This window comes from Schistocerca gregaria, chromosome 4 (assembly GCF_023897955.1).
Source record: "Schistocerca gregaria isolate iqSchGreg1 chromosome 4, iqSchGreg1.2, whole genome shotgun sequence".
Taxonomy (NCBI): domain Eukaryota; kingdom Metazoa; phylum Arthropoda; class Insecta; order Orthoptera; family Acrididae; genus Schistocerca; species Schistocerca gregaria.
The window spans coordinates 343,081,425-343,095,816 of NC_064923.1; the positions used below are offsets into that span (position 1 = coordinate 343,081,425).

The window sequence follows — 14,392 nt, forward strand, 5'->3', positions numbered from 1 at the left end:
ACATAGCAAAGATGATGTTATTTACAGGAAATGCTCAATATGTCCACCATCATTCCTCAACAATAACTGTAGTCGTGGAATAATGTTGTGAACAGCACTGCAAAGCCTGTCCGGAGTTACGGTTAGGCATTGACTTCGGATGTCTTTCGGCATCCCTAGATATGTCGGTCAATCATGATACATTTGCGACTTCAGGTAACCCCAAAGCCAAGAATCGTACGGACTGACGTCTGGAGACCTGGGAGGCCAAGCATGACGAAAGTGGTGGCTTAGCACGCGATCATCACCAAACGACGCGCACAAGAGATCTTTCACGCACCTAGCAATATGGGGTGCTTTTTCGGTTCTAATAAAACTCCATGTCATTTCAAGCATGTGTGTCAATTTTTACCTCTTTGTCTATGTTATTCCGTGGTTTATTAAGTTTTCAAATTTATACTGACTTTTTGATCACCCGGTACAGGCCGCGGTTGTATGGGTTCGCATTCGTTAATGGTTGGTCATGCTTTATGTTCTGCTGGGATATTTTGTTTATCTATGAACGTTTAGTAGTACATCGTGCCTCTCTTGTTCGAAACCCGCCACAGCTTAAATTGTGTTAAATACCATTCGCAGTGGCGGCCGAAGGCTTCTGGAATAGGAAGCCACCCTCATTCAACCAACGGCCTTGTCAATGAGGGCGGAGGAGTGGAGAGAGGTTCAGGGAACTCTCCGGTTCTTAGGGGTGAAAAGATCTCTAGAAGTCGGAAGAATCAGAAACTCTGAATGGTACGAGCATGCAAAGGGCAGTAGAAACCACTGCATTGAAGACAAATATTGTGTATCCACAGGACATGTGACCTGCAGTTGTAAAGGTATCATGATGATCTCTCCAATTGCAAAGATTATGGACTACTCCCCCATTAGGACCACCAGAAGCGAACTGATAAGGGGCAGGTGACCATGAGTTGTATAACCAACGAAAGTGTAACGTTCTACCAATCGAATGTCAGAAGTTTCAGTGTACCAGGGTAGCAAGAAAATCTGAAAACGGAAATGCTAAGCTACAGTCTACACACAGTGAATGTCAGTGAAATAAAATGGAAAAGATACAAGCATTTCTGGTCAGACGACTATAGTGTAATATCAATAGAAACAGATAATGTTATAATGGGAGTAGGATTCGTTAGGAATAGGAAGTTATGGCTTAGACTGAATTACTGTGAACAGTTCACTGACTGGGTTGCTCCCACCAGAAGCGAAAGAAAACCAACACAGATAACAGCAGTTCAGGTATACATACCTTCGTCGCGAGTTGAAGATGAAGAGATAGAGAAAATATATGATCATATTCAACGGGTATTTCAGTAAGTAACGGGAGATAAAAATCTAACCGCCATGGGGATTTTGTATATGGTTGGCCGGAGAGAGCCGAAGAAAGCATTGCAGGAGAATGTGGACTTGGTATAAGGAACGAGAGACGAGAAAAGCTAAATGAGTTCAGCAATACGTATCAGTAACAGCGAATATCATAAGAGGAAGAGGCATACTTCGAAGAGGCCAGTAGATATGGGATGGTCCCACTTAGGTTACATCCCGATCAGGTAGTAATTATCAAATCACGTATTTGATTCTAAGGTGTATCCAGTAGCTGATGTATACTCAAATCGCACGACGAAAAGTAAGCTGGAGTTTAAGGCAATGGTCAGGAAAAATCAAGGTTAAAAGGACTCGGAAGTAGTAAGATACGAAGAGAGGTTGTAAACAGCGCGGCAATCAACATCTCAATAGGTGGTTCAGTTGAAGAGTAACGGATATATCTAAAAAGAGCATCACAAAAGTTGGAAAGAAAAACATAGGTACAAAGAAGGTAGCTGCAAAGGACCATGGGTAACAGAAGAAATACTTGAGAGATGAAAGACAGAAACACAAAAATATTCATAGACAGACAGGAATACAGCAATCACATAAGTTGGAAAGAAAGAGATACGTACAAGGATTGGAAATGACAAAAAACCATGAGTAACACAAGAAACGCTTCAGTTGAGCCTCGAAAGGAGGAAGTACAAATGTGATCGGGAGAATCCAGGAACACATAAATACAAGTCACTTAGGAATGAAATAAATATGAAGTGCAGGGAATCTAAGGTGAAATGGCTGCAAGAAAACCGTAGAAATCGAGAAACAAACGAGTAACGGGAGGGCCTAATTATACAGAAATTTCAAAACAGGCTTTGATTAAAGTAAAAGCAAGGGCGGTAACTTTAACAGTGTAATGAAAATTCCAGAAGACTGCAGATAGCAAATTAAATCTCTTAATAAAAGCAAGTCCTTTTTTCCACACTGTATACCAATTAGGTTCCTTTCGGAGTATGCTGGTGCATTAGCTCCATACTTAACAATCATATACAACTGTTCGCTCGACGAAAGATCCGTACCCAAACACTAAAACGTGGCACAGGTCACACCAATATTCAAGAAAAGTAGCATGAGTAATCCACTAAATTACAGGACCATATCGTTAACGTCGATATGTAGCACGATTTTACAACATATATTGTGTTCGAACATATGAATTACCTCGAAGATAACTATCTTTTGATACACAGTCAACATGGATTTAGAAAACATCGTTCCTGTGAAACGCAACTAGCTCTTTATTCATATGAAGTGTTGAGTGCTACTGACAAGGGATTTCATATCGATTCCGTATTTCTGGATTTCCTGAAGGCTTTTGCCACTGCACCATACAACCGGCTCGTATTGATATTGCGGGGTTATGAAATATCGTCTCAGTTACGTGACTGGATTTGTGATTTCCTGTCAGAGAGGTCACAGTTCGTAGTAACTGACGGAAAGTCATCGAGTAAAACAGAAGTGATTTCTGGCGTTCCCAAAGGTAGTGTTATAGGACCTTTGCTGATCCTTATCTATATAAACGATCTGGAAGACAATCTGAGCAGCCATCTTCTGTTGTTTGCAGATGACGCAGTCTTTCATCGACTAATAAAGTCATCAGAAGATCAAAAAACTGCAAAACAATTTAGAAAAAATATCTGAATTGTACGAAAAGTTGCAGTTGACCCTGAATAACGAAAAGTGTGAAGTCATCCACATGAGTGTTAAATGGAACTTGTTAAACTTCGGTTATATGATAAATCAGACTAATCTAAAAGCCGTAAATTCAACTAAATTCCTAGGTATTACAATCACGAACACCTTAAATTGGAAGAAACACACAGGAAATGTTGTGGGGAAGGCTAACCAAAGACAGCCTTTTATTGGCTGGGCACTTAGAAAATGTAACAGACCTACTAAGGAGACTGCCTACACTACGCTTGTCCGTCCTCGTTTAGAATACTGCTGCGCGGTGTGGGATCCTTACCGGATAGGACTGACGGAGTACATCGAAAAATTTCTAAGATAGTCAGCGCGTTTTGTATTATCGCGGAATATGGAAGAGAGTGTCACAAAAATGATACAGGATTTGGAATGGAAATCGTTAAAAGAAAGGCGTTTTACGTTGTGACGGAATCTTCTCACGAAAATCCAATCACCAACTTTCTCCCCGAATGCGAAAATATTTTGTTGACACCGACCTACATAGGAAGGAACGATCACCACGATAAAATAAGGGAAATCAGATCTCGTACGGAAAGATATAGGTGTTCATTGTTTCCGCGCGCTATACGAGATTGGAACAATAGAGAATTGTGAAGGTGGTTCGATTAACCCTCTGCCATGCACTTAAATGTGATTTGCAGAGTATCCATGTAGATGTACACTAAGATGTAGATAGATGGAAAGAGTACAGTCAAGGCCTTTGAGTTTTGGTGGGATTGTCTGATGGCGTGATGGAAGAAGAAATAAGACATAACAGGGACGAGAGAGGGAATCCAACAGTGCTTTGGACGACTTAAGATTAAATCAAATTGTAAAGGTCGATAATATTTTACAGAATTTCTAAAATGATATGGGGAAGTGGAAAGATAACATCTACTCACGTTGGTGTTTGGGGTGTAGTATCAGACTTTCGGGAAAAAGTCATCTACACAAATTCGAAGACAGAAAAATCCGTAAGTGCGAGAATTATCGTACAATCAGCTAACAGTTCATGCATCCAAGTAGCTGACAAGAACAATATACAGTACAGTCGGAAAGAAAATTTAGAATTTGTTAGACGACGATCAGTTTCTCATGAAGAAATGTAAAGGCACGAGAGACGCTGTTCTCATGGTACAATCGAAGCGAGACTGAAGAAAAATCAAGACAGTTTCATAGGACCTGATGACTTGGGAAAAGCTTTCAACATCAAAAGGTTCGAACTCTGGAGATTGATCGATGAGAGGGTACGAAACAAAAATGTCTAATGAAATTATATCCGGAAATGGTGTCCATGCTATCGACCATTTATTCAAACATACATTGTTACAGACACTGCGTTCTAATACGCGCTGTACCAGGCACCGACAGTTACAATATATGTTGAAAATGGTTCCCATGTGCGTCAACGCTTGCGTGTACGTGCCGCAGCATGTTCTGTCTCACACGTTCACATCGGCCAGGCTGCACGATTACGCTGCTCCAGGATCTCCACATCTGGAATGTGCTCTGCATACACGATACTTTCAAGATGGTCCCATAACAAGAAATCACACTGGTTGAGATTCGGTAGACAAGCAGGCCATGCAACTGGACCTCCTCGTCCGATCCATCGACCACACAACACACGATTGAGATGCGTCCGGACGTTAACGGTGAAGTGGCCTCAAGCGAAATCATGTAGCAGCCACATCAATGGCACTTCTTCGAGCAGGGGAGGCAAAGTCACCCGCAAAAGACGGTGATAGTTTAGGCCTGTTAGGCTGCGTGCCACGCATTCCGGCTGCACCAACGCTGATGATTCGCTGTCACCATATCTTGGGGTTCTGCATACTATCCCACAGATGATTGTTGTGAAAGTTGGAGATACCACTCCACGTAAAGGTGGCCTCATCTATGAATAGGATGGATGACACAAATTCTGAATTCGTGGTTTCCTCGTGAAGAAACCAGTGACAAAACTGCTCCCGATAAGGAAAGTCTGTCGCTAGTAAGCCCTGCACGCGCTGTAAGTGATTAGGGTAGCAACACTTGTCATGGACCATTCCACAGTGTGGTCTGTCTGATCCTGCACTAGCGGGCCAACCGTCTGGTACTGATACGGCGGTCACCTTCCACAGTGTTAACCACGTTTCCCTCCAAGTCTGGCGTCCGAACATTTCAGGTATTTCCTTAATGGTTTCCTGCTTACTGAAACGACACTGAGACAAACTGTGAAACACTGTTGCAAACATTGAGCGGTGTGGTTGCAGTTGGCGGGACAGGTCTCCTGATACAACCTTGCTCCCCGCCTCCCGTTGCCATTTGCATTACCGCAAGTAAACACCATCTTGGCAAGCTCTCGATTCGAATACGGAACCGTTGTGTACAACGCTGTAGCACATCCAATACAAAGTGAATTAGGAAGAGAAGTGAATCGGACACAACGTTACCAATTACTATAGCAGGAGAGGGCGGTAGGGAACGACGTATGAAAAACAGTACCACCTTCTAGGAGGAAACTATGCATACTATAACTTTGGCTGCATGGTACAAAGCGTGTTAACCGCAGTCTCTGTAAGAAAGTATAATTGAATAAATAGTCTCTAGCAGTTCCGGACATAAGCTCATCAGAACTCTCTTGGTCAGTATTCTCTCATCGATCAATCCATAGAGTTCGTACATGGTGGAAGAAATCATCCTGTATACTATATGCATAAGAACCAAGAGGGAACTATAAGACTGGAATCCCGAGGAGGTGGTGCTCGGATTCAAAAAGGTGTAAGACAGGGGTGTAGTCTTTCGCCCCTACTGTCCCATATACACATCGAAGCAGCAATGGCGGAAATAAATGAAAGATTGAGGAGTGGGATTGCAACTCAGGGGGAATGGATACCAACGGTAAGATTCTTAGCATCAGAGTTGGGGCCACGAAGTACAAGAAGTTGCGGAATTTTGCTACCTAGGCAGCAAAATAATACATGGCAGACGGAGCAAGGAGACATCAAAAGCAGGTTGGCACTGGCAAAATGGGCATTCCTGGGCAAGAGAAGTCTGCTAGTATGAAACGTAGGCCTTAATTTTAGGTAGAAATTTCTAAGAATATACGTCTGGAGCACAGGATTACATGGTAGTGACACGTGGACTGTGGAACAACAGGAGTAGAAGAAAATCATTTGAGATGTGGTGCTACAGATGAATGTTGAATATAAGGTGGTCAGGTACGATAAGGCGTGAGGAGGTTCTACGTAGGATTGGCGAGCAAACGAACATACTGAAAACGCTGACAAGAAAGGACAGTATGGTAGCACATCAGTTAAGATGTCAGGGAACAGCTTCCACGGTAGTAGAGGGAGCTGAAGAGTCAGTCAGTAGAGGAAAATAGAGGTTGGAATACATCCAACAAATATTTGAGGATGTAGCCTGCAAGTTCTGCTCTGAGATGGGAAGGTTGGCACAGGAGAGGAATTCGTGGTGGACCGCGTCAAACCAGTCAGAAGACTGATGGCAGAAAAAACAAGGATATCGAACTATGCTCAACCTGACGCAAACTTGTCGATGAACTCGAGTCTAAGTAATCGTTGTAGTCTTAGCCCAGTGAGTGGTGCACTCCGTACATCTTTTCTTACATACGAAAATGAGTATTTCATAGCAGAAGCATAAATCTTGCTAGTTAATAGTGAACTAATAACTTTTGACATCTGTGTAAACAGAGTTTAACTGGGTCCTCTGGCTATTACTGCTAGCGCCTTTTATCTGTAATTAGCAGTATGTAGTGACAGTTTTGTGCTGACATCGGTAGCCCTTTTCTCCTGCATCGACGGTAGTCCAGGCTCCTTCGAACACTTCTGTAGACGCCTCTCCCCTCTATTTTCTTACATGCAGCACTTGCGCTCTCCTCGCGTGAGAGTGAACACTTTCTCTAATGTGCCGACTGCAGGCATTCTTACATACGTGTTCCGTTGAAGGCGTCCACCACGAGCTCTGCAAAAGTGAAACAAAAAAGTAAAGTAGTAGAAATGCGCGAGTTGTCTGTTGGAGACATCACGTCAAGTGCGTGTGCGTTTAAAATATACTGAAGCAAACATAATGGATCACTTTCTTTTCACCATTTGGCATGAACGGTGCTCCTGAAATTCTACTACAAATTTTCCAACGTCTTTTACTCGTAATAGCGACTGATTTTCACTACAAATGCACAAGGAGAAACAAAATAAACATTCGTCTCTGGGAAAGGAAAAGACAGAATATCACTATGCAAAAATGAGGAGTGCTATACACAACACTTTTTACACTTGCTGATGTACAGCAAAGTTTTGAGGTTTAAGAGAGGTTCGTCGTGGTACAGTAGCCCAAACAATTAGAATATAATAAGGCTACTACTTTTAGTCATCGGATGAGTGAGTAGTGTGATGGTGGAACAGAAAATCGACGAAAATCTCTTAGAATAATCAGTTAAAATGGGCCTGCACCATTGTACGTGAAATGGCATCTGGGGCAAGAAAGAACTACAACTGACTGGCAAAAAGGCGCAAGTCAATCTACTTTCAGAGGGGGATTGTCATACAAATACTGTTAACATCAGAATATTGTGGCATTATGGATTACGATTTATGTTCGTGCACTATGTTATTTATAGAGATAATTTATGAATCAGAGATCTTGTGAACAGTTTGCTCCGATTTTCCATACGATCCAAAATGACATCCAGCTTGATACAGTATTACTCCCCTTTCGGAAGGTATTCTATGGAGCTTCTCAGTGCTACGTACTAGATAAAATATTGACGTGGACTTCCTTGTGGATATCATTACCTTAACTGCGATAAACCTTTAAATGTAAAACTAATTCTCCGTGAATGTGTTACACGGCAGCCACTGTTCAGAGTCCAGAATGAATAAAGAGTGTTGCCAAGTCTTTGCATCAGATGTCGAGAGTTATAGATCACGTTATGGAGAACAACTTTTGTTGGAGACCAAAGTTCGCTGGCAATTCCTTTGCTAAGAACATTGCAACAAAAACCGTTAGTGAAACAGAAACAGTGTACCATCTTAAGTAACATCTGCTGGCTGTTATTTCATCGTGAATAAATGAAACAATTATTTTCGAACTAATGCCTATGGGACTACAGTGATAGATACGTCGCCACTGCAAAAAAAAAAAAAAAAAAAAAAAAAAAAAAAAAACTGGCTGAATCACACTCTTTTAAAGATAATGTAGTTGTCAAAGTCGGTCAGAAGGCCAGGTCTATCGTGAGATCGGTACTACTGTACTCTGAAGCACATGTTGCCTTTGCCTTAACAGCTGTCTGACAGTCCACTGTCTGAAAGCGGTAACGATGTTAACTACAGTGAAAAGCTATTGATTCTGTTTCTTTGTTTTAAATCAGTCAATGAAACACTCGCAAATGATCAAATGAGCTAAAAGTGTTAATACTGTTCAGTTTGAATATATGCAAATAGCAGACGCGAATTTTCGTCTTCCTGCTCCCCTCACTGTTGGACGGTGCCAAACAATACGGTGTTCAAGGCAACTCAGTCCTTCTATATTAAAGATCTCCCACATAACCAAAGCTCGGTTACACCTCAGTTTAGTGAATCACCTCATGCAATTAACATATTTCTGATAACGACACCATCGTGATGAAAAATGCATTCCACACTAGATGAAATAGATCACTTAAGGATTAGCACTTTGATGTACTGTCTATAAGACCAAGGTCTGGTGTTCTTAATTTTTCCTACTCCTTACTTGAAGTTATAACAACACTTCGCAAGTGAGGACAGGGATGGCTGAAATAATTCTCAACATCTGAAATACAGTTTCAATGAACACTAATGTGTCATTGCTCACCTAATGAATGAAAACAAATAAACTAACAGAGATTATAAGGGTTCTCAGATCAACGTTGGCGCTATTTTCATCTGTTGGGTCATGTACTTCAGTAATATTATGAAGCCTACAACAATTTAGATAGTTAATACTTTTGTAACAGAAGGAAAGTTATTCCAATAGATACGGGAGACAACTGAAGGTTATAAAATAAATGCAGAATCTGTTACAAGTACATGGCTTTGGCTTTGTTGGAAAGTAAACCGTGAACAAAATTTTCGCATGAGTATTCGGTTATTCGAATTTTAGCAGTCTATTCTCATTCAGACTGAAGAAGAGGTTACAATAAGTCGATGGCATGTTTCTGTTAATCCAGATTTTAGGGTAGTTAACACAGGAAAGGTACGCAAATATCCAAGAAAATAGACAGACGTGATCACTTTGTTGACGAAAGCGACTTTAGGAAGTACGCCTCTTTTCCTTTCATTCTCTCCGTCCCACATTTAACTATCACAGTGAAACAGTGCAGAGATACACGGTTCACTAAATATCGGTTACGTGTATGGGCAACTATTAGTGAATAGCGCGCTATACCAGGAGTGCCTGACGATATAGGTAACATATTCTGCGAGGATAACAGCGTGTTTCTCGCTGTTCACTTGTCACCTGGAATTAACAGTCCACTGAAGCTCTGAATCGCTTAATATTCACACCCCACTATTCACGGTGTCAGATTTAACATTAGATTCGAATTTTATTTTTTAAGTGCGTAATAAAATTAAAAAGGAGTAAAAGTGGAGGTGAATTTCGTTTTGTGTGAATTTTCTACAAAACGAAGCAATTATAATTGCGAGGATAGGAAGAAAAATAATGTACATATGCTTGTAGGAACACGAACAAAAACAGTTATGAAGACTGGGCGAAAAGTACGTTACAGTACAGTTCTTAAGCTTCATGAAGCCTATTTATTTTTCAACATAGTCACCGTTACGAATAACGCATTTCTTCCAGCATGTAACAAGTTTTTTTTCATTCGTTCACTGAAAAATTATTCAGGTTTGTCCTTAATCCAGGACATGAAACTGTCATCATCACATGGTCCGAGGCATAATTATTACCCCTCAGGTCTCCACTGATTAGAGAAAAAAATAAAAATCGAATGGCGCAAAGTGGCGGGGACTAATGGAGGTGTAGAATCGGTTCAAACTTTAGGTTTCGCAGAGCCTCTTCAGATGCGAGCGTTGTGTGAACGAGTATTGTCATGTTGTAACTATATTTAATGACACAAGGTGCCTCGAACACGACAAACTCGAAGTTGGAGTGATTCGCCGCCCATTTTAAATCAAATCGTCGACACGTTTTGCGATGTTTATCGCCTGTGGCAGTAATCGGACTTTCGCTACCTCTTTCATCAACAATTATGACTTTTCCAGGCTCGTAACTAAGGAATTTTGCTACTCTTCGATTTACAGTAGACCTATCCACAGTACCATCACTGTAACAACCTTTAAACGGCGATGAATCTCACTAATAGTCATTTTTTCACCAGTTAAAAATTCAGTAACAGCACGCTGTTTAACTCGTGTTGACACAGCGCTAGGAAACGTCGCCATACTTCCGCTACTCATAATAGACTGGATGAACGCAACGCATTCAAATTGCGCGTGTGTGGTATGGAGTTGGGGGTGGGGGGTGGGGGATGGGTCCCTTCTATATGCCGCTTGGCGCGTTTCCCAAAGTCTTTTCGTTCGCATTCTGCAAGCATGTGTGCGTTACTTTTCACGCTCCCCTCGTATAAACGGTACTATAGCCTCAAGGGCATCCTGTAGTTTTTAGCTAAAGCTTTCCCCTACCCAACCCCAAACCACGACACACCCCAACTCACAGCTTACCCTGACTCCCAACCTCCGACAGCTGCTCCAGCACAATCTGTCACGAGACTGCTGGAGAGCCAATGCACCCTGAATTACAGCATCCATCAAGTGATCAAGACACTGTTAAAGTTAATTGTGATGAATCTGTGTTTAGATACTGCGTGTCAATTCGCTGAAGTACGTGAAGGAAGCATCAGAGAAGATGGATGGACCGAGTTCTAGTTCACTGCTGAAATCAATCAATTACTGTGCTCGTACAGTACTCAGTTTGAGTATGGAGTGCACTTTTCCGTAATCTCATATATCATTAGTTCGGAATATGTATTTGGGGCTTACACGAACACGTTGTTTCTTGAATACCGGGAAGCATACGATGCTGTTCCACCTAGTAAATGAAACACGTGCAGTCTTGATAAGCGAGTAGGTAGGTAATTCCAGTGAAGGCTTCCTAGCTAACAGTACTTAGTATTTTAATTAAAACTTCTGAGTTGAGAGTCCGCGACCGATACATAAAACTCTTCACTGAGGTTCCGTCTCTGACCACGGGAAACATCTTCGGAGGTAAAACAGCAGCTGCGTAAAACGCTCATGGGTACCCGAAATTATAGAGCTGTGTGGAGGGCACTATCATTCATCACGTAACTGATGGCATGGTTACCTATGCTGGTACCGATTAAAAATAATCAAACTAATTCTGTTGGGGTAAAGTCGACATCCATATCTTGTCTGGTTTAAATCTTATTTTCTATTAAAATTATTATGGTGCTTGTAAATCTCTATTGCCTCTCAATATAATGCGTTATATTTACTCACTGAATCACAGTACGTCCCAGGTGGCAGTTCCTTCTGTGTTGATCTAAGAGTGTGTTAAGTCTTCTTTCTGTAGTTCCATTCCCCCTAGCATACGGAATTTTATATATCCCAGATACGCATAGTGGATTTACTACATCTTTTGCCATTTTTGGTCATTCTTTTATTTTATTGATGGCCCTACAAGTCATTTCAACCTCATACTTCGCCAACATTTTCTCGATACTATCTGTAATCTTGTAAATAAAAGGAGGAACATTTTCCTAGGTAGTGACCGTTGTTCTGCATTTGCCCTGGCTTTTTCCTTTCCTGAACACAATGCTAGATCCACTTCCTTTCTGAAGTAACCATTTTGCTTGAAAGCTGAATGTGCCGGCCGCGGTGGTCTCGCGGTTCTAGGCGCGCAGTCGGGAACCGTGCGACTGCTACGGTCGCAGGTTCGAATCCTGCCTTGGGCATGGATGTGTGTGATGTCCTTAGGTTAGTTAGGTTTAAGTAGTTCTAAGTTCTAGGGGACTAATGACCACAGCAGTTGAGTCCCATAGTGCTCAGAGCCATTTTGAAAGCTGAATGTAAGCGATTCAACTCACCAGGTAAATAAACCAGCTCTGTATTTTCTTAGCCATGTCGATCAAGATGATGATGGTTACATTCCTTATAAAAGGGAACTAGGATTTATAAACTCTACAATAATTTTATCAGGAAAAATGGTTCAAATGGCTCTGAGCAAAATGGTTCAAATGGCTCAGAGCACTATGGGGCTTAAATTCTGAGGTCATCAGTCCCCTAGAACTTAGAACTACTTAAACCTAACTAATCTAAGGACATCACACACATCCATCCCCGAGGCAGGATTCGAACCTGCGACCATAGTGGTTGCGCAGTTCCAGACTGTAGCGCTTAGAACCGCTCGCCACCCCGGCCGGCTTTTATCAGGAAAGATGAAGGTGTTAACTTACATAAAATATGGATGCGCGAAAAGGCAGTCGATTACTTTTAATCGAGAACGATGGTGCTAACCAGAGATAATCACGCTGTCGGCATCACGTGAGAAATGGTTATGTCGTATGTACAGCTCCCTAAATTTGGATCTCTCTAGAGCGTTTCATGGAGTTACCATTTTGCCTCTGAGTACGTCTCCCGCAGTCGATGCCGTAACGTCAAGGAATAGGCTTGTATAACGACCACGGCCTCGCAGCCCAGAAGTCTTAACTGAAGCGAACACCGCTCGTGAAAGCCTACACTGAATGATGTATATTTAGTACGTTGTTCTTAACGTAGTGGCATTGTCCGAAGGAAATGTAGCGTTTGCTGTTCCTTAGTGCTGTCCCAAGTGTTTAGGATGGGCTTTCAATCCGTGGTTTTACCCGCGTATGCATATGTCAGGTACAGTTCCTGGTGGATGACATCGGAAGTTCACTGAGGCTTTTTGCAGATGATGCTGTGGTGTATCGAGAGGTTGCAACAATGGAAAATTGTACTGAAATGCAGGAGGATCTGCAGCGAATTGACGCATGGTGCACGGAATGGCAATTGAATCTCAATATAGACAAGTGTAATGTGATGCGAATACATAGAAAGATAGGTCCCTTATCATTTAGCTACAAAATAGCAGGTCAGCAACTGGAAGCAGTTAATTCCATAAATTATCTGGGAGTACTCGTTAGGAGTGATTAAAAATGGAATGATCATATAAAGTTGATAGTCGGTAAAGCAGATGCCAAACTGAGATTCATTGGAAGAATCCTAAGGAAATGCAATCCGACAACAAAGGAAGTAGGTTACAGTACGCTTGTTCGCCCAATGCTTGAATACTGCTCAGCAGTGTGGGATCCGCACCAGGTAGGGTTGATAGAAGAGATAGAGAGGATCCAACGGAGAGCAGCGCGCTTCGTTACAGGATCATTTAGTAATTGCGAAAGCGTTACGGAGATGATAGATAAACTCCAGTGGAAGACTCTGCAGGAGAGACGCTCAGTAGCTCGGTACGGGCTTTTGTTAAAGTTTCGAGAACATACCTTCACCGAAGAGTCAAGCAGTATATTGCTCCCTCCTACGTATATCTCGTGAAGAGACCATGAGGATAAAATCAGAGAGATTAGAGCCCACACAGAAGCATACCGACAATCCTTCTTTCCACGTACAATACGAGACTGGAATAGAAGGGAGAACCGATAGAGGTACTCAGGGTACCCTCCGCAACACACCGTCAGGTGGCTTGCGGAGTATGGATGTAGATGTAGATATTTAATGTGTTCCTCACAAAGCTGTTCACATATTTCAACGATATCTCTAACCAATGTTGCCATGCAGTTTCATTTTCAAGCAGCTTAATGTTTATAACGTCTTATCTCCTCAAGTATATATCTAACAGCAATATAATTTGGCAGGTACATTCAGAGGTACGTTTGAATACTTTCTACAAAATGCGTCACAAATACAGGTTGTAGTAAGACAGTAATAAATAAAACCATCTTGTTTCATGTGAGTTTCACTGCACGAACAGCAAAACTGAAGATTCAATCTATTGAAGAAGCAATCTCGGAAATAATGAAAGTTTCAGGAGTGGAATTAAAATTCAGGGTGAAATAATATCAATGATAACATTCGATGATCACATTGCTAACCTTAGTGAAAATGAAAAAGATTTACAGGAGCTGCTGAATGGAATGAATAGTCTACTGAGGTTGCGAGTAAACCGAAAAGGCAAAAGCAATGAGACGAAAGAATTCTGCTACCTAGGATTTTGGAAGCAAAATGACACATGACGGTCGAAGAAAGGAGAATATCAAGAGTAGACTAGCATAGGCAAACAG

At 41.7% G+C, this 14,392-nt stretch overlaps 1 protein-coding gene across 3 annotated transcripts in view; it reads right to left on the minus strand.

Annotated features, from left to right (window-relative positions):
• Positions 1–14,392, minus strand: part of LOC126267380 (opioid-binding protein/cell adhesion molecule homolog) — a 363,466-nt gene that overhangs the window by 229,016 nt on the left and 120,058 nt on the right. For 2 of the 3 annotated variants that reach the window (XR_007549000.1, XM_049972564.1), the window contains exon 2: positions 7,015–7,044. The exons of the other annotated variant lie outside the window; for it this stretch is intronic. Coding sequence is in view for 1 of the 2 variants with exons in the window: in XM_049972564.1 (XP_049828521.1) it covers positions 7,015–7,044 (30 nt within the window). In the remaining variant the exon portion in view is untranslated. The remainder of the gene's footprint in view (positions 1–7,014; positions 7,045–14,392) is intronic. 3 annotated transcript variants of the gene reach the window in all.